The sequence below is a fragment of the Myiozetetes cayanensis genome, unplaced genomic scaffold (assembly GCF_022539395.1).
Source record: "Myiozetetes cayanensis isolate MyiCay16 unplaced genomic scaffold, myiCay2020 scf12, whole genome shotgun sequence".
Classification (NCBI taxonomy): domain Eukaryota; kingdom Metazoa; phylum Chordata; class Aves; order Passeriformes; family Tyrannidae; genus Myiozetetes; species Myiozetetes cayanensis.
Window position 1 is genome coordinate 14,450,742 of NW_026086826.1, and position 21,398 is coordinate 14,472,139.

General features: G+C 38.0%; 1 protein-coding gene across 1 annotated transcript in view; it reads right to left on the reverse strand.

Moving 5' to 3' along the window:
* Nucleotides 1-451: 451 nt before the first annotated feature.
* Nucleotides 452-21,398, reverse strand: part of ZNHIT6 (zinc finger HIT-type containing 6) — a 38,037-nt gene continuing 17,090 nt past the window's right edge. Inside the window, exons 10-12 of the mRNA XM_050307084.1 lie at nucleotides 10,121-10,245; nucleotides 8,299-8,427; nucleotides 452-5,913 (exon numbers count right to left, since the gene is read on the reverse strand). Coding sequence (XP_050163041.1) covers nucleotides 5,828-5,913; nucleotides 8,299-8,427; nucleotides 10,121-10,245 — 340 coding nt within the window. The 3' untranslated portion in view covers nucleotides 452-5,827. The remainder of the gene's footprint in view (nucleotides 5,914-8,298; nucleotides 8,428-10,120; nucleotides 10,246-21,398) is intronic.

The following is a 21,398-nucleotide window of genomic DNA, read 5'->3' on the forward strand; positions in this document are numbered from 1 at the left end:
GTACACCATTTATAATGGAGAAGATCCTGAAAGACGCCAAGGCACCAGTCACATAAGCAACTTCATCTATATTGGAGTGCAATCACAGGATGGAATGTAGCAATCGCCCAGGAGGAAAAGATTACAAAGTATTTTGTAGGTTTTCATTTACTAGACAGAAAAAATTCAAAGCTAGGGTACACAGATTTGCCCTGATGGGAATCCAACTGGGACATGTGTGTTAAAAACTTCACCTCAGCAGTGTAGCCCAGCAACATTTTGAGAACACTGAAATCAGATCAAAAGAAGCCCAGTATATCAGCCAAGTCAAAGACACCAGTTTCTCTGAAGCTACTTATTTCCTTCAGAATCTCAAACCAACCAGGTTAGATCCTAATTAGTTAATTAACTAATTAATGGCAAAACTAATTTATCATTAGCTAATTAACTGACAAAATTAGACATCAAGATATAATGGCTGTAAAACCAACAAGTTTATTAACAAGAACTTGAAACAATATATTTTTCTCTACAGTAGATACTCGCACTGTAGTGGAACAATCCCACTGAAACCAATATGAAAGCCCAAGTACAGCTGAAAACAGAGGCTGGGAAAAAGGTCAACAAAGAGATATCACTGAGAGTTTAGATCACAGAATATGCTGAGTTGGAAGGGACTCATCAGGATCACTGAGTCCAACTCCTGGCCCTGTGCAGGACACTCTAAAAATCACACCATGTGCCTGAGATTAATGCCTAAATGCCCTCCTGGCTGTGTGGAAGTGATGGGGACTTCCTGGCAAGCTTTTAAAGCCATCTCTCCATTCTTTTTCATTAATATATACCTCATCCACCAACCTAATTTTTACCTCACTTGAGCACAGTTCTACTCCCTATTGGCACTCTTGGCAAAACAGACAAATTCTGGAGCTACAATACAGTTCCAGATGAGTACCTGGAAGCAAGGAGTGGAAAGGCAACAACAGCTTTCATGGTTGTTTCTTACTCCTTGTTGACGCAGAACAAGGACAATCGAAAGAAAGTGGCAATGTGATTTTAAAACCACTTTTGCTTTTCCACCAGCTGGAATGATGCAGGAACCAGCCAGCTCCCAGTGTGGTCATTTATTCTCTAAAAAAAGACTCCCTCTCTCCCTTCTCATTTTTATCCCTCCTTCTTTGGCAGATTATTTTGAACTCATTCTCATTTGTCATGCAACCACACGAACAGCTGTACTGATGCAGCTGATGCAAAAAGACTCCTCATGCAAATGGATTAGATAAATACAAGGACTACTGTGCCAGTTAAAAAAACATAAATTAAATCCACTGTTTCTATCACGAGTCACAAAGACTTTTCCTTGCCCCAAAGGTAGGCAAGGGTCTAGTGGCTTCCCATATCTCATCAATCTTGATTTTCCTTGCCAAAAAGCCTGCTATATTAAGATAGCCTCAAAATACTTTTCTCAGGAAAAGTTAGCAGTGGTGAATTCAGGATAAGCCAGGGGAACTTTGCTTCCAAAGCAACAACAAAAAAGCTACAATGCACAGAGCCATTGAGGGAAAGAAGCTCTCACAATAAAAGCATCATTAGAGCTAAGTCACTGTACCATGGGTCACTGAGACCCGCTGGGGCACAGTGGGAACACATTTCTATTATCAAATAACAGACAGACAGCAAAATAACTGTCCCTGCTTCTTCCTGCTTTTACATGTCACCTGCAATTTCCCTTTCAGTTTCAGTATTTATTTTGACTTGTTTTTGCTACCATTTCTTGTCTTGCATACATGTGACCTCTTTCCATTTCACCACAGACTTCCAGCAAATAAAACCATATGCACTGCCATAGCAACATTTTAACACAAACACAGGGTGATCTTTGTTCACTGAAGTACACAGTACAGTTTTTTTCTCTTATTAACAGAACCTGCATCTGCATACAGTTTAACTGAATGTCATAGCAACGACATAAACACAAATTCAAGATATTTTTTCCTTCAGAGGGAGGAAGAATAAGTGTTTTCAGGAAAAGAGCGTGGGACTTAAGAAAGCAGAATGAAATGTCTGTGACCAAATAGGGCCTGAACTTCATCACAGCTGTATATTTACCCTTGGAAAGCCTCCTATTGCACAGTATTATACATTTTCAGCTCCTACAGATGTCAATAGAGAACAGCTGTATCTGGAGGGCAAGGACTGATGATACAACACATAGCTGGGACTTGCTATCAGCACCACCATGAACTTGGAAATCTATGTACTGTTTTAGACTACAGTGCATATTCTGCACTGTAAACAGTTCTACCCCCAATGCAGAGTAAAACTGCGCTGTTGACTGGAGTAACAAAAGCTGGTCCTGCCTGCCTCTAAGGACTGGTGCCAGCCACACATTCAGTGGCACGGCCCTCTTTTCCTCTATGGATCAACAATTCCTAATGCCAAGATAAATGCAGTAAAACTTAGAATTCAGATGTGTTCGTTCAAAACTTTGCTGTTACACTGACAGGGGGTAGAACGTTGTTTATCTATGACAACTCAATAACTTATGCCTCATACCCCAGGAAGTTATACAAAAAAGGAAAACAACCAAGTTCTCTCCTATGGCTGACTCAGTCCCACCTCCCAGCTCTTGCTGTGTGCTTAGCTGTGCTCTATTTTTGTCCTTTAAGGTTTGTGAAAGGGATGACTTCATTAAGCTTTTGATTTTTTTTAAGTAGTGTGTTCATTCAAGACAAGAGCCTTTACTCTTTGGAAGCTGATGGTCCTTCAGCTCGAGCATGCTGAGTTCAGGGTTTGAAACTTGAAAACTCTATAAACATTAAAAGAAATGCTGTAACAAACCTACACACAAATAGCTTGTTCCTTCTGTGACAAGTAGTTTATAGAGGAAAATAAATGAGTAAGCATAGTAGGCATAAAACGAAGCACTCAACGCAAGCTGGTGTTGAATGATGCAGATTAAAACAACATCACACAGTTTTCATTCACAGACATGATCTGTTCTGAATCAAGGCAGAGTCCTGTAGGGATCCTTGTATGATTACAATAGTATGTTTTCAAAACGGACAGAACTGAAGTGTTCCAGGCAGCCTTGGCTCCATGCATTAAATTTCTAGTGCTTGACCAGAAATTTAAAAATACAGAAGATGCCTTTTCTCTCTTCAGCTTATTACAAGGTGATTGTTCCACACTAAGTCACTCAGAAAGAAATTAAAAACTATGAAAAGTCTTAAAAAATATCTGCCTAGACAAAGGGTGCATAAACCTTGATTAAATCAGTAACATTATTATTATGAAGAATTAACCACTCTTGCAGTTCCTACAAGAGTGTTGTTGCTGTGTTTTTTAGCCAGAGACCATAATTTCGATTCCTTTTTATAAAGAAAAATTGAAAAAGCTTAGCAAAACCGAACAAAATATTTGAATTGCATCTGGGTTTGTATTTGATGACTCATCACTGTTCAAACTAGTGTAACTGTAAAAATAGGTAAGTAATAACCTAGGAACGAATGGCAAATGCTACCAAGGCTCTCAATTTGATTGAACTCTGAAAGATGATTCTTAAGTTTGTCTGGGAAATTTCAATTCTAGTAACCACCACAGGAATGCTCGTTAATCATTGTTTAAAGCCTTCTTTAAGGTAGAGAAGGATTTAAATCTGAAGGATAGGTTTAACAGCATCTTCATTTAAAAATGAATTACATTGTGTTTTGACTCACAAGAAAGATTAAACTAGATTCATATAAGAAAAAAACCCACAGGCAAACCCTTTCGTACAATTCATGAAAGCCCCCAAGAGCACAGGAAAGTAATGCAAATTACAAATCTGTGTTCCTCAGCCAAAGACTAATCACGCACACATGCAGATCAACACTAACATTTGCAGCACTCTCCTTTTCACTGTGCTATGAATCCAACAGAAATGCCATGCCTTTACTCCAGATGAAACATTTTCTGGCAAATGAACTGTGGCAGTTTTGCTGTTCTACTCTTTTACTGGTATTACTATGAATGAGTTCAAGACTGGTTTAAAGTAATTTGTGGCTACCAAGTCAGTGTGCAGCAATCACTGATTAGGAAAAGCTTATTCACTTTCACTCAACTGAAAAAATATGAAAGCAGCACCTATAACCAGGAATCCCGGTCCTTTATAAAGGGTTAAAAAAACAAACATTGAAACAAGAGGTGGGCAGAGGACCAACAATGAGTAAAAAGGAAAACAGAGCACAGGTGGCTACTGCCAGGCAAGAAGAAAAACTTCCCTGTTTTACCAGGGTTTGCAAAACACACAAGGGAAAGGACACGTGACACCACTGTGAGAGAAAGTAGTATGTGACTGCAAATGTCTGACAGTCTGTCCAAACTTCAGTAGTGAGATGTCATGGTGAACAATCTTTTAAGGACTATTTCTTCTCAAGGGAAAAACCCCGAACTTCTAAAACTTTGAACATCCTAAAAATCCTCTCCATGCAGAAGCATGACCAGTGAGGACCTAGGATCCTGGGGCCCTGAAGCCTAGGCAGAGCCTGGAAGCCTCAGCCCTCCCCTGTATTGCTCCCACAGCCTCCTGTTACCTCTACAAGTTCCTTCACTGCTTCCTGTTGTATTTCTACCTCCTATGTCAGCACTGGCAGGAAGAACACTTACAACTGAAATACCATCTTCATGGCAAATGAACATGCACCCAGGACACCAACTTTTGTCACAAAGGTGCCAGTCTCAAGCAGGAGACAGAAACTGGGGTAACAACAAAGGCAGCAACAACCTCACAGAGCTGTTCAGAGAGGGACCATGTCCTGAAGACTGTACAAACCCTGACCCTTGCAAACGAACTCACACACTGATCCTGAGTCATGAGAATGCCCTGGTGCAAGCGGGGACAGGGGTTCACCTGCCCTGCACTGCTTGCAACAGACCCCACAGGCACGGGGGACTTGGATATAGGGATACGTGGTCTGTGACCTAGAAATCTTCCCAGAAGTTAACCACAAACTTCTATTGCCAGCAGATGATAAAGTACAGGAATCTTTTTTCTTTACGATTTCTTTGTTTTAAAGTAGATAAATTGAGTTGATATGCCAGTAAGTATTTACAATACCTAACTTCAGTAGGTATACCAGGTACATGAGATGCTTAACACAAACATTCTTTAGAAGTGAAGTGTATTTGCATTAGTGCCAATCTATGCATCCAATTCTGTTGATTTTAAACCCCACATTAATGTAGAAGATCCGGGTAGAAGACTAAACATACAGCAACAAGCCAACCTGAAAACACAGTCTGACCTGTCCATTAACATATTAAACAAGAATGCAACCAAGTAAGAAAAAAAAATGCATTGCACCAAGCACCTAAAATGTCACCACAAAAAATTAAAGTCAAAAGTAACAAAAGACCATTGTCAGCAGCTCAGTGTTATACAGAAATACCCTAAAATTTAATTTAATGAAACATCAGTTTCATTAGAATTAGATTTCATTTTTCTTCAGTAAGGTTAAGCATTAAGACTCAAATATCCACATAAAATACAAATATGTGGTCAGACATTTAAACCTGGAAGTTAGACACTGAGGTTGTTAGGGAAAAATGAAAAACAACGGTGCAATTGAAGGCTGCAATTAAATAAGAATATAGTTTTTTTTCTGGAACCAGCAATTCCCCATCTCCTTATTTACATCCCTAAATATGCATTACTAAATCTAAAAATAGGTAGAGGCACTTTGGGAATGCTGTCTTTAGTGAAGAAAGTTAAACAAAACCTCTAGGAATTCAGTTGTATTAAAAAATCCTCTAATTAAATAATTTAAAACCCAAAAAGCTCATTCCACCCTCTTCTCTCAAAACACCGTCATGAACTGTCCCGAATTTCCCCTTCTTCCATAGATGAAAGAGATGAACTTTCACTGTCTGAGTTCTCTACAGGTTCACTGCCATCTGAGGATATAGAACATAAAAACCAAACAAGCAATTAGTTTCAGCAATGTTGTTTGCTCATCAAACAGAAGCAGTTTCCTATTTTCTTTTCCTTTCATATCACACTTTTCTTGAGGACAGCTATTTCATAAGACATAATCAGTCTCATAACATGGGATAAAACCCTGGGTAAGACCTTGCTGTTGAAGGAGAAAGCAGTTAATGTTGAGAATTTATTTTAGTTTTTAAATCTTGGTCTTTCAATCAAGTAGAAAAGCGAAAAAGTCTTCATCCACTGACAATTCTAAGCCATTCTCTTGGTTTGCTTTAAATGTTGTTTTCTGGGTTGCTACATACACATATCACAACTGTAATGCATTATAAGTCATTTACACTTTTACTAGCATTTCAGTTAAGATAGGGAACTACTGAGAAATTCTAAATGGAAATGGAAAATTAAAATGATGTACCTATGTGCTTCTTCCACATGTTCCAGCATCCCAAAGATGGTGATAAACTATGTGAATCTATGAGCTAAGGCTGATGAGGTTCAAGCTGCACAACAACTTGTGCTTTAGGGCACGGCTGTCGTGCTCTGTTGAGATCATACAGTGAAGCACTCATTTCCAAAACTGGTCTTCAGCCTCACACCCCATGGATCCTTCTTTAACAAGCACTGACCCTGGTTACCTTGTAGTGAGGTCACCAAATGCCACTGCTTGCTGACACTCAAGCAGCACAAAAATAAACTACAGCAAAGCAGGCCCATGATTCACACTCTGCTCTCATTGTTATTTTCAGTATTTGATCTGACTATGAATTTAAAGACCTTTTTGAGCATTTGGTGTCAGATGCTTCATTATGAGAACATTACCAAAAGGAAGCTGACGAAGTATAGTTATTGTCTTGTCAAGATAAGTTCTACAGCTGGCAAAAGGGCACAGGACACAGTGTGCACCTGTACAGTTTCCAAGGAATTTGTTCAAGAAAATAGAAGCATTTCACCCAGAAACATCAGAGGTCACATTTTGTCTATATTAAATCTAGTGTATAATCAATTAACATTTATATGCCAGATATGTACTGAGTAATGCACAAAGTAAGGATTGTTTTTCCCCCTAAGTCCTATGAAAGCTTCTATAATCCCCTACTATCTTCAGCCATGACTGACCTTGTATGATGAAATCAGAGCACCTGTAGGTTTTGCTATTAAGCAAGTCAAGCATCAAAACATCACATAAAAGAATGTGGCAATCTTCTGACTCACAACAAAGCTCAACAGACAAATTTTAGCTTTATTTTTGTCTCTTACAATAAGTTTTATTTAACAAGAATTATAGATTGTCTTCAATCAAAAAGAACATACTTGTATGGTGCTGATAGCATTGCCTATAAATTAAGATTGCCCAATCCTTCCCACCATAAAACTGTCTGCAGTTTACTTATAATTAAAAATTTAAACTCTGGGTTTTTCAGTGGCAGTTTCTGTCCTCAATCCTTATTTTCCTTATTTACTTGAAAGTTTCGGCCAAATACATCAGCCATTTTTGAAAAAAGGAGAGGATAAACAGCCTTTATGCTCATTAAATTGTAACAGTTTCACTTTGAAGGTGTCCAGCTCTAGTTCTCCTCCAGTCTTTGGGGGTTACTACTTGAATCACAGGGAGAATGGTGATCTTTCCCCAGTGTGTTCCTACTGCTGTGGCTACAAAAACTTGCCTCTGTTCTTCCTGAGGATGGGGGTAAATCTGAGATTGCTCAGTAAAGAAACAATATTTTAGCAGTTAAGATTCCCACAAGACTTTGTTCCTTGTTCTAGCCTGGGTCCTTTGCCAGCAGAATCAGAAGGGTTATGGTAGCTGAGCCCTCAAACTGCAGCAGACACCCTGCCAGACGTCCACTCATCAGTGTGGCAGCTGTTTTGCCTGGAATGCAAAGGGAGGTCAGCCGGACAGGCGCTCTGGGCGAGACAAGTGTCCCTCCAGGGGCACAAGTAAGGCAGAAAGCAAAGGCAGTATTGGTAGAAACAGGATAAGCAAGAGCAGGATGGATGGCCTAGGAGCAGCAAGCAACTGATACAAAAAGCCATACATGGCAAAGAAACTGGACTGTAGGAAGCACAGAGGATGCTGTAGCAGAAAGGTCACTTCCTGGGAGATGGGAAGGGGCTAAAATACCTCTCTGATTACAACAGACTTCTCCCTGGACAGTCTAGAGAGGAATTAAAGATTTGCACTCTTAGCAATTATCTGTGAATGCAACTGCTAAAGCAAACTGAAAACTGTTTTTTGTCCTCCTATATTCTGTAAAGATGACACACAGAAGAGTACAATGATTGTGACACACTTCACCAAAAGTGGTATTTTGTCTTCAGGCAGAATAATAGCAACAAAAAAGCCCTCCTACCTTTATATTTATGCTCTGAACAGTTTTTCAGAAAGAATCTGAAGTTAATGTTGCAGGTTTCTACTCTTAATAGATAAAATTCCAAGAACACAGGATCTGAACCAAACTCAAGGCTGTTTGTCATCCAAACTGAGAAGATGACAAAAATAAGTTATGATAAAAGTTGTGAAAATCACGATATTTTTGCCATAATTTTTACTGTGTTATACCCAAGATACTTCAATAGGGAGCTATTCAATTCTTTTTAATGGAATATATAGAAACATTTAAAACAACAAAAAGAAAAACAAAAGAAAACTAATAGTTTTCAAAACCTGAAATAGCTGTCAGTGTTCCCAGAATACCAGCTTCAGGGATGACTGCTAACCCAATGATCCCTGCAGCAGAGGAAGCTTACTGTCTTTAGGATACATGCTTGCCCTGCCCTGTGACAGAGCTTCTCCAGCTATTACTGTCTCTCTCTTCCCCTTCTCTGCCTTTTACAGCATCAGTAGGTGCTGCAGCAGCATGACCTCAAAATATAGTTGTTCAATCAACACTTTACTTGAAGGACAACCTCCCTATTAACTCAGGAGACAATGACAACAACCCTATTTAGATTAAGTTTATGAGTCAATCAATTATAATTCCCTCCTGACCTCAAAATCATAAGGGTAGGGCTGACTCCTGAAAAGCAAGGGACCTAGATCAAGAAATAACAGATAAATGAAAAATACCTCATTTCATTTACTCCAGTGTTTGTATGTGCACTCCCAGGGTGAGTATCACTAGACCCAGTTATGCAGACAACACTCCTACCTTATCCCCTGGCACACTGCCTCACTCTCAGAAACCCTTGCAGTGCACAATAAATTTTTACCTGCCATATCTTTGAGAGCAGGTTGCCCTCAGTGGATCACTTAGTGTAATCTAGCCAGAACAGCCAAGATCCATGGAAGCTCAATATCACTGGTACAATATTCTCAGTCACATATTTATTCAGTCAAACTATACAGATACAGAGCCATGATTGAGCTGCAACAGGGAAACAGTAATTGCAAACATATCTCAAAGCTTTTCCTCAAAAATCTGTAAAAATTACAGGCTGGCTCATCGCTGAAAGTACGGAATTTGACAACTAAGGTGACCAAGTAGGGTACAAGGAGACAAGAGAACTGATTCCCTATTTCAGCAGCTGCAGAAAGAGAAGCTGGGATATGAAGCCTTTATACTGGGGAGAAAAATGGAAATTAACTTAAAAATTAAAATACAAATTCCTGCTAGACCTGGAATCTTTTTCAAGTTAACTCCAAGATGAAAGTTTTCCCTCAAGTAAATTTCAAAAGATAACACTGTGTTTTTAACCTACCCGAAAACCTTGGCCATTATTATTCCGAACTAATATCCCACAATTCAGAATTATTAGTCCAAAGTTAGGAGCTATGCTAGGATGCACAATTAGCAGGCTTACTTAAAACTCATCTTCCTCAGACAGCCTGACTTGTCAAACTTTGCTACATAAAAAAATTAGCACAAATCTAAAGAGTTATTTTACCTTGAAGGCTAAAAATATAAAAAACCAAACCAAACCAAACCAAAAAAACCCCATAAGTAGAAAAAGTTAGGAAAAACAGATACAACACAGCTTATGGATGTAGGTCATCAGCCAGCATTTTTAAGACAAAGCACTCTTCAAAGCTTTTTTATAGCAATCTTTTAGATTCAGAGTGAAATACAAGACATACTGACCATTCCTGACATTATTAATAGATATATGCTTAATTACTGTTTTTGTAAGTAAAATATCTAAGTATAGCATAACAGCAAATATATATATGCTCACCTTTGCCAAGAACCACCATGTCATTCTTCAGTGTTTTCAAGACCACAAATAATGTTGGATACTCAATTATTACTTTGCCTTTCAAATTGTCTAAGAGGCTTCTACTGGCATCCAGTTCATTGTACCTTAAAAATAACAGGAAGTTTATTTTGGATTTTAATACTAGCAAGACAATAACATATATTTTCTGGCAAAAGAAAAAAATCAAAAAGCTCTCTGGCATCTCACATGACTTTCAGGTGATACCGTGTCCAGAAGAACTACCTTATCATTCAAATTACACATCCAGTCTTATTATCCAACTGCATAGTTTTTTTTAAACCCTCCTAAGATATAAGTATAAAGAACAAGAGGAGAATCTAAGTCAAATTTCTCTAAGGGATGAAATGATTTATTATGTCATAACACATATATTTGGCAAATCAGATATGGACAAATGGTTATCAAAATTGATACATTTATCAAAATCAGGTTCTAAATTAAAAATAACAATATCTTACAGGTTTTAACACTACAGGTTTAATTTACATAGTTAGTAGTGTACCTTACTTATCATGTTTGCTTATGAAGTACCAGTGAAGCACTGGGAGAACGAAATAAAAAGAGTATCTGAACAACTACCAAAGCACAGGTACACTGGAAGTACGTGGAGCTCTGTTTTTGTAGGAGAGATACCCCTGTTCTGACTTAAGAATATTTCAGCAATAACTCATAAAAGATGGTGCAATATTCCTGTAATGCCAAAGCAAATCTCTGCTTACAGCACCATCAGCTACAAACCCCCTGCAGAAATCCCCACATTTGTGTGTGCTACAAGAGGCGCACGACTTGGATGCGCGCTCCCTTCCTGGAAAATGGCTCATCCTCGCCCCGGAGAGTGAAACCAGGGACGTAACAAATGATATCACAGTAACAGAAAATAAACTGAGCACCCTCTCCACAAGCATTTTCTCAAACTGTAATATTCTCTCCCAACTCTCTAACTAGAAAACTGGGAGTGAGACCTTAGGGAAAGGAAGGGTATTTCAAAGGCCTCTGAAGGTGAAACCCTGTTGCTTTCACTATAAGTGCAGCATCCAAAGGATGCTTTTTATATTATTATACTGCATTCTGAGTTATGCAATTCTTTCTGTAATCAGCATTATTAAATTACCACTAAGCTATTGTATCAGCTAAAGGAAAATGAAGTTGAAAACCAAATATACTGCAGGTAGTATGTGGAGTTTCCCATGGCTGCTGTACCTCCTCTGATCATTAAAATACTATGCAGTTGTATTTTCTTTTGCCAAAACCAACACTGGATGGTGAAGGATTCATATACTTAATGATTTACAGTAATGTGTGATTAAGAGCAGTACATCAGGAGTCAGCACACAAGAAGAATACCGAGGATAAAACAGGATTTGAGTTCTTGGGATTTAAGGCAGACGTAGTTTGAGCAAAAATTCTCTTATATTCCACTTCAAATCATCATGAAAATATTTGGTTTCATGTTTCACTCAAGCCAAAGTAATTATGAACTCTTCTTACTGAAACCCTTTAAAAGGGATAACAGTATATTTCTTATTGAATGAATGCATTCATAACTTGTGTATCAACATACATGAACAAAAAAATATTTACTGCTTTATTTACAGTACTCTAAATGCAAAGTATAGCAATACCTTTCCTTTGGCAAGGACCTCAACACATTCTTTTCTGGTTAAGCAAATATTTACCACCAAGAGGCTAAAGTAATTCACATGCCACAATACACTTTCCATTATCTCATATTTTAGACAAAACATCTTTAGAGTCCAGCTTGGCATAAGATAAAACATTTGTACTTAAAACTATTTTATGATAGTAAATTACTGAAGTGTTAGATCACTGAGTCAGAGCTTTATCTTTATTATTTTTAAAGTAAATTTTATTGGTTGACAGTGACAGAGAAAACATCTAAATTCTTAGTGCATAGTGTGGGCTGTCAACTTCAGGAAGAATATAACAAAGGAGTTTAAAGCTTCTCTTATTTAAACTTGGCTGTTACTGTTTGTGCTATCCAAGGCCTCAGTCTACCACATTCCCTACTTCATACACAAGTGCAAGTTGAGGTTTTCTGCTAATCCACCTGCCAGCCACTTCCTGGACTGTGCTTAAGAGATCTCAAAACAAAACTAGTATTTGTCACATCAATTCCAAAGTCACAATTAAGAACAGCTCCTGAGCAAGACTGATTTTTCAGGTTATCTCTGAAAACCTTGTCATGATAAAAATCTACCCTGTTTTATCCCAGAACTAGAACAAAGCCATACATCAGAGGGTGAACAACAGAAACCTATGGGTAAAAGAAGACTTCCCTGTAAGGTTTTTCCAGGAGCTCCTTCAGCCCTTCATGCCAGGATGGATTTGAGATAAGCCCTTGACTCCAAACTAACAGACCATGCCAACAGAACCACGGCCTTAATACCCAATTTCATGTCTTTCTTTTAAACCCTCCCCTGCTTTCTCTTTTCTCCCACTGCCCAGTTCATACAAATTGCCTGCACTATGGCTTCCCAATCCCTGTATTCAGCGGGACTTCTCTTTGCACCTTCTCTCTCAATCTTCTTTCCTCTCTGGTACTTACTTTCCACATATTTTCTCCCTCCTTTCCATACATTCCCTCAGCCTTCCTGAACAACACCCACTATCTAATAATACACTTTCCTTATTACTTTCTTGCCCTAAGCAAGGCTTTATGCCCATGTCGTGAAGCAATAAAGAGGCCTGGATTTTTTCTTAATAAGAAACTACTCCCTTTATAAGGACCACAAAGAGATGATCTTAGCAGACAACAGCTTTTGATTTCAGCTGGAACAAAATAATAATAACAACTTCTTTTTGAAGGACAAAAATTAAATAGAAATTGCCTGCCAGTAGGCAGTTTAAAAGCCTACAAAAATTGTGATAATTGAGAAAATTTAGCAAGATTCAGCAATCCCACATCAGTTCCCATATAAACTGTTACATTTGCTCTGTGAACAGTTTTGTCACCTTTCAGAAAAGTCTGAAATTAATGTGGCTCTGCAGTTCTGATAGCATCTATGAGTTTCTGCAAAGGCTAGCTTCCCTATCTATAGTTATTCCACCACCTTCCAGGAATTCAACAATTTAGTCCCATAATCTGTCTCCCACAGGCAGGAATGCCGCATTAGGTCACTGCATCACAACAAGTTCCCCTCAAATGGAGCCCGTGGCTATCACTGCAGTGGCGTAACTTGTCTCCTTGAATTCAGACAGCAGGAAATTCCCTGCTGATCAGGTTTTCCTGAATGTCATCTACAGGAACTTTGCTTTTAATAATAAAGAAAAATCTGCAATTTGGAATTAAAGATGAATTGCAACCATGTTATTTCTTTAGTTTAGTCTTCTAGACACTGAAAAGAGAACAAACAAGTTTTAGCCATCTAACCAACTGTAAATATTACTAAAATGCATGTTTGTATAATGACGTTCATGATTTTCCTGTGAAAGAGATCAGCTAAACCCCTTGCACATATTTTAAACAAAGATGATTTTTCTTCCTAGAACTGAGTGGAAACATCGAGGTATTTACTTGGCATAACTCAGATACAATAAATCATGCTATCTATTTTGAGCCTAGTCCTAAAAATCCACAATCAAACTTATGCTAACTTATGGGAAGAACAAAGGATTTTTTTTTTCCCCAGACCAAAGAGGGTAGCATTTCTTAGGTATTTGCATTTGCTTAGAAGAGGGCAAAGACTGGGTACAGCACTCAAAGTCTCTCCCAAACATTCATTCTGAAGTGCTGCAGTACAGCAAAGATAATAACTAACAGATGGACTTTCATTCCTAAGTGGTGAATAACCTCTTCGTGTGGTTATGATTTGGTGAACATGGAAGTAGGGAAATGCACTTGAATTAGGCATGAAAGGAAGGTTGGATGGCAGAAAATAAAGTTGTATGGCAGAAAAGAAATGCAATGTATTGACACAATGTACACTTCTATATTTAACTTTGCTCTGTCACTAGAATTCTGACATTCTAAAAAGCCTAAGACTTTGAATTTTATTAGTTCATATACATGAAAAAAATAGAAAATTCAATGAACAAAACAGCAGAAATCTTAGAAACAAACAAACAAAGACTTGCTGTAACACTTCCTTTATAACTAATATTTATCAACAGCAAAACAGTACAAAGGAGTACTCTGAAAACTCTTTTAAGGAAGGAGGATGGGAACCTAATTCAAGCTGATATTTTAATATGAAAAAAATTATACTACAGTTTACACAAATGTATAAAACCCGCTAGCTCCTCCTTCCACTCTTGGTTCTGTCTCTTCTCCTGGTCTAAGATCTCCATAATTTGCCTCAACAAATGTTCACCAGCTTCTCCTCCATACTATTGATCCCTGCATAACTCAGCCAATACTGATACAGACCAGATGCCTGGTCAATCCCTTTTCATGTCAAATCCTCATCTTAAGGAACACTTTCATAAAAAATGTGCTTTTACTGGAAAAAAAGAGAAAGATTAGGGCAAGAAACCTTCTCTTAGCACCATTTGGACCACATGTCCTGCTAGGAACCAACTAAAAAAGTACAGGAAGAAAAGTTGCCAGTGTATCAGGAAAGCATCTTGGATATTATGACCATCTCCTAACTACATCTATGTACACAGAATACATAAAGGCACATCTAAATAATGAGAAAACCACAAAGCTGTTCCTTTTTCTTGCCATATTTTGGCCATAGGTCATCCTCAAACAAAGACCATATTAAGACCAGCTGTAACAATCCACTGTCTCCTCTCTTTTATGGGCTGTAAGAGGCTCTGCCACTAGGGAAATATAAGAACTTCTAAAAACTCAAGTGTAAAATAGGAGAAGGAAAAACTCAACTCACAAACCCCCTCTTATTACAAATATGTTCCAGGGAGTTAAAACATCCTGGAAGAACAAAAATAATACCCAGGTGAAGACAGCAGGAACACCAGTTGTCACCTAAAGTATTTGACACAATAGTAGATGTCCAGAAAGATTTAATAGTTTGTTCACTTTTACCCTAGAAAATATACAGAACAGTAAGCAGAAAGAAGAGATAAGCAAAATAACACCACAAGTATGTCACCATAGAAGCACAAAGGCTGTCCTTGTTTAAACCTCTTGAGAATGAGGCAATTGCACAAAGAAAAAAAGCAGAGTAAAAGTTGTTTAATGACAGTAATGGAAAAATGTATCAATTGATGGCAAAACCCATAAAGGAGATAAGGCAACTGGTGCAACAATTTAGTGGACTGAGCTTTAAGAGTGATGTGGTAAAAGAATTCAGGATGCAGAATAATTAATTGAAGTACAGAACATTCTGCATCTTTTAGTTATAAAAGAAAGTACAACAAAACAACAGGAAAATGTGAAACCAGTAAATGTCAGTTTCTTGCATGTGACAGAATTTGGTTCAAAGAATACAGAAATAAAGTGATACCGAATTTCAAGAATGCAAATACTTTCCGCATCTCTTAAGACATAATGAAAAAAAGGGACAAAAATCCAGCAGCAAGTAAAGATACTATAATTCAAGTGCATCATGGCAATAGTTCCTTCCACACATCGGAATTTACTTGCTTTGTGAAGCCAGGCAGCTTTACAAACTGCTCTAAAACTCAAGGTTTACAACTCTTTAAATGGTATAGAGGTGAGATACTGAAAATGGGTACATCACAATCATGTAAGGCTACTTACATTACTAAGTATGACTTAGATAAAGCACCAAAACAGCCTGAGTTAATGACAGCCAGAAGGCCTAAAGCCAGTATGAGATTTTACATGGGAAAAGTTCTTATCAATAAGAAGAGAGTGAGCAGACTACTGCAGATGAATGCCTGAAGTTCCAAAAACTGAAAAGGTATCAGTGGCATATTTAGTACAAGTCAAAGCTGTGCATGGTTCCCCCAAAATGCAAGGAAGTCAAAATAATATGAAACTTCTGCCATTAATACAATACTGGCATAATCACAGGGAAAAAGCCAATGCTGTAAGTCTAGTTTAATTACAGCACTCTGTTACACAGCCTCATGAAACGTACCTGTAAATCATTTTAATAGGCACAGGTCATACCAAGGAAAATCAAAGGATGCAATGAAAACCTCTTAATATATAAAGTTTAGAAAACTAATAGGTTAAATCTCATTTGACAAATAAATGAAAGCAAGCAGTGCACTGCTAAAACAAAGAGGAAATATAAAAATGATGAGAAATCAGTCATTGTAAATAGGCAATACTTTTGCTACTATGCTTAGGTTGATCTAATAAACTACCACTTCAGGAAGAATTGATATCTTTCTTATTTTGAATCCCTAGAGAGTAAATTTGGCTCCTATGGAGAGAGCCTGAATACCTTTAACACTCTCTACTGAATGGTGGAAACATATACACAAATTTATACTTATTTCCATGGGAATCACAGTGCCATAAATCTTCCATTAAGGTAATGGGTTACTGGTGCTTTACAATGAAAAGGAAAAGGTATGAAATAAAGAAAACAAATTATTCTCTTGGCAAACAAGCAGGAAGGTCAATTGGCAACGCTGAAACAATCAACCCTTGCTCATTTCCGTCAAGAAAAAACCAGAGGGATTCCCCTTTGGCAGCATCAGGAGGAAATAACAGGTTTTCTGCTTCCTGACAAGAACACAAAGAAGTTTTCCTCTACTTTGCCTCTGTGAAAACAGTGATGACTGTGATGCCATGTTTCACAGTGCTGCAGATTCCAAGTTCAGCCTATCACTTCAACTGTCCAGGAAGGAGTTTGTACCTTTGCTTCTAGAAGCCTCTTACTTCAGCTTCCCCATGTTCCTGGTCCCAAGAATTGAGAAACTCTGCAAACTGTAGGTCAGCATCTCATCATGTCATTTTCTTGCAAGAAACCAGCAGAAAATCTTCTTTTTCCTTCAGAAAAATATTTTAACAGTAGCCCACACAGTTGAATTAAACCCCTCAACACATCTCACAACACTTACGCTGGACTGGAATAGGACAAATAGTTTGAACATTACTTCTGCTCTGTAGCTCATTTTTACCAGCTCCTTCCTTCAGCCAAGGGGCAACACATTATTCAGCAGGGTTTTTCCAACTGCATATTTTCTTGAATTTCATAGCCTGTTTTCTTGCCTTCAAGTCTGCCTTATATGTGCATGCTACACAGTACATGGATTTCCATGAAGGCTTTTTCCATACCATGCATGTTACACATATATACAGGCCAGTTCTCCCCAGTAGAGACGGTAGGCTGGAGCAAACTGCAAGATTTGTTCTTGAAAAAGCCTTTCCTAGATGCATATTTCCTAGGAGAGAGGACAGAAAATCTGCCCGTGCATGTGCTGGGTAGGCTGCTCCCATTCTTCAAGCCCACTTATGATGCAAAAAAAGAGGATACTGTGTAGTTCTCTTTGTGTTTTAGAATTTGGGGTCTGCCTACCTGCTTTGCAAGCATGAAGGGTCTGAAGGTTTGAGGGTCTGCTTGTGGTGCTTCCAGAACTCCACTAGATAACTAGACAGGTCAAACCACTGGTTGAAGCCAACTGTAACTTTTACTGTTATCTCATCCTCTGCCTCTGTAAGTATGTATTCCTCCTCTGCAAGCTGTCTGTATTTAACTTGCTCCAATACAGACAGCAGAATCAGGGAGCCGAGGCTATGATTTCAAATAAATCTTTCTGCAATAAATGTCTCAGTCAGCAACACTCTAGCAACTCTAATGCAATACCATTAATTATAAAACAGTTCATCCAAAAGAATTCAGCATGGGTTACAAAACACTGGATTGTTACTTTAAAAAAACAGGCATCAACTGGTTCATAAAGGAATCCCTTTCAAGAAAAAAATGAATGATTGCTCAAGATAGTAAGACGGACAAACTCTGGGTTTTTTTTGAATAGTCCCAAAAATCTTCTGAAAGGTCAAGTAATTATAGTCAGACATCTGACACATTTAGCTATGCATGCTACAGATTCAGACCATACACACTTATATTCAGCAATTACTAGTTTTCTGCTTTCCATCTATGTTGTGTAATACAGGATTCCAATGAAAAACGTAAGTAGCTAGGAAGGAAAAGTGAGTATTTTTTACAGTAAAAGCTGTGTAACCTGGCATCTGTTGCTCTGCATCGCTTTTGTCAGTAGAGAGACTGATTTTCAGATAAAGACACAGCATGTGAAAAAAGACACTGAAACGGCTGCAGTAACAAACTAGAAAGCTTGAAACAACCTGCGAGAAAATGTAACAAAGTATTCAGTAAGAAAAGTTGAAGTTTTAATAAAAAAACCCCACAAACCAAAATCTAGCACTCTGGGAAAAAACAGCAGCAAGTATTAGTACACAGGAATGCTGTGTTTAAGAAACAGACTACAGACCGAATTCTATGTCCCCTTGAACAGACTAAATTCTATTTCCCCTTGAACAGCACAAAGTCACCAGTGCCTGACTACAGTTGTGCAGTGAAGAATGACTATTGTGAGCTAGCTCCCTGCTTTTGTAAAGCTGGCAGAGCTCCTTTTGTGCCAGCTGCTGCAAGCTAGAGAGGAGTAATGAATTCTACTGTCAATCTTCTGGCATAGGTTAAAGCCAGCTTGGGGTCTGTTCCAACTCATGCCAAGGCCAGCAGTTCAGCCAGGGATTTGTATCCTTAATTCCAGTCTCATGTATACCACGTACTACATAAATGTGAAAAGAAATTGCTTCCAGAGTAAGACTAGAGAATCTTAAATACACCACCCCCCGTTTTTCAACATTTGCAGAAAATGCAAAGGATGAAATTACGCTTGAAACATGCCAATTCCAGCACATTGGTTTTGCTAGATGAAGGACTATTTTTGAAACAAGGTTGTAATAAGACGATAAGAAGAACTGACCCGTGCACTGCACTAAGAGTAGTGACTTCATAAAAAAACTGAGTTATGTATGAAAAGCAGAATGCAAAGACTACATGCTTAGTTTCAATGCATTTTAATATAACAGTTTTTTCTATAATCTTAAAATCACTGACAAAACAGGTATTTAATAGACATTTTTAAGGATAGGGACATAAATAATCTAAACACTACATTAGAAAGGATTTGGTTCCATTACACTTCTACTACCTTCTGAATTCCAAGGTGATTATCCAAAGTCTGTTCGTTTATCTGCACATACTAAAGCAAAAAACTTCACCTTTTTAAATCTATTACTCTGACTACTGAGACCTACTGATGTCCTCTAACCCATAGTTATTTAAAAACAATAGACTACAAAAGAAAATTCTCTTTGAGCACAGAAACTCAGTCATCCAAGGAAATAACTCTCATTTCTGCCAGCTGATCTTGAGACAGGGAAGTGCTCCAAAATTACTAACATCATCCAGCCTTCTGGGAAGCAACTGCACTGAATAAGTTAAAGCTAAGTAAGTGTTCACCACCATAAAGCAATGGCATTCAGTAGAGAAGAACCTCTGATACTTGTTCAGCAGATTTTCTTCTCTATGGCCCACCAGAAATAAGTGGCAAACATACCAGCATCCTCATGCGCACCAGCCAGTGTCACCACAGAGAGCAAGAAGCCCCTTGACGCTGGAACTGGTACAAGAATTCCTTTGGTATTTTTTTGCTTTCTGAGTAATTGAAGCATGAGCTGCAGCAGTACTACTGACACAGAAAACAATTCTACAACTGATTCTATATGCATCCCTGTATGGTGTGGGAGTTTTATGACAGGAAAGTGACAGGATACAATCTGGTAACACTCTGTACTCCAGCTCCTTCAAGGATGTGGTCCACTGAAATCAATGGGCTTTCCAAAGCTCTTAAGGTCAACCAGACTATACTTTCCAGGCACCTAAATATCCTGTCAGTGTCTACTCCTATCCTCAAACCCCCAAAAAGTTCTCTGCAACAACTTATTCTGAAACAACATTCACATGCCATTCAGAATAGGTAAAAAAGAACATTACCATACAGAAGACCTAGCACTGATCCTTAAGAAAGCATTATTTTTTAATTTTATTAAACTAAATGCATGTGATTAAAGAGTAATCTATCTTAACTAGATTTGTGCAAGATGTTACTGAACCCGGGAAAACAGATACCAAAGTATCTACTATAAACTAGGTTTGTTACAGTTATTTCTCTTGTCTAAATAAGACCATTTTATATGATTAGGCTGAGTAAATAAACTTTTCATTAAGTATCTGTACTTACAAAAACCCCCCAAATTTTGACTATTAACTTACTAATAACAAATACCAAGGGTCCGTTGGATTTGGGAATTCTTTTTTGGGAGGGGCTGCTGGCTGTTTTGATTTGGTGTTTTTGTTGTTGTTGTTGTTTGGTTTTTGGTGTGTTTTTTTTGTTTTGTTTTTGTTTTTTTGGTTTTTTGTTACACAAAGCCTGATAAGGCTATTCAAAGGAAAATGAGAATGTGTATTTCCCAACCAGACTGTATAATTTAGCCATTGCATCTTTCCTTTCCTTAGTGGAAAATGCAAAACTCTTACCATATGAAGTCACTTTGAAGGCATCCCAAATAAAGGTTTGAAGATAGTCAGGACCCTAATTTATCCTGAAGAAAGAAAATACTACTTATAAAGGAATGCAGACTGTAAAAATCATCCAAGAGGCAGCAGTTAAACCTTTCTTGGAATAGCTACAGCTGAGGAGAGAACGGACACCAAACACCAACTAAATATTGCATAACAGGTGACAGAAGCAAGCAGTACCAAATGGGAAACTATTCTGACCCATTCAAATGCAGATTTTTTCCAAGGTTTTAAAGGAAGAAGAGAATTGTGTAATGCTTGTTTTTACAAATCCTCTTTCATAAGATTCCTCATAAAGTACATGTAGTTAATGAGAAGACAGTCAAATGTAACTAACAGTTATAGAGCATTAGATTACAGGTAGGGAGGAGAGGACATGATGACAGATTATGCTTTCGGTTACCCCAGGTAACTGTAGAGTGCTACTAATTCATACTGCAAGCAATCCTTACAAGCTGGTTTTAGAGAAGATAGAAATAAGAGCTTATCACAAAGTTCTCTAAGAACTGTCCCCACTGATGATAAAAGACATGTAGTTCGAAGAAAGCAAGCACTGTCTTTGGTAGCTATCCATGATACCTGCACACTAGTGGTTTTCTGAAGTTCTGAAGAAAACGGTGAGAAAGCAGAAAGCTGTACTACGTGGATAATTAGAATTTCTGCAGAAAGAAAACCCCAAAAATTTAAAGCATTCTGCAAAGGACCTTCAAACTAAAAGGGTG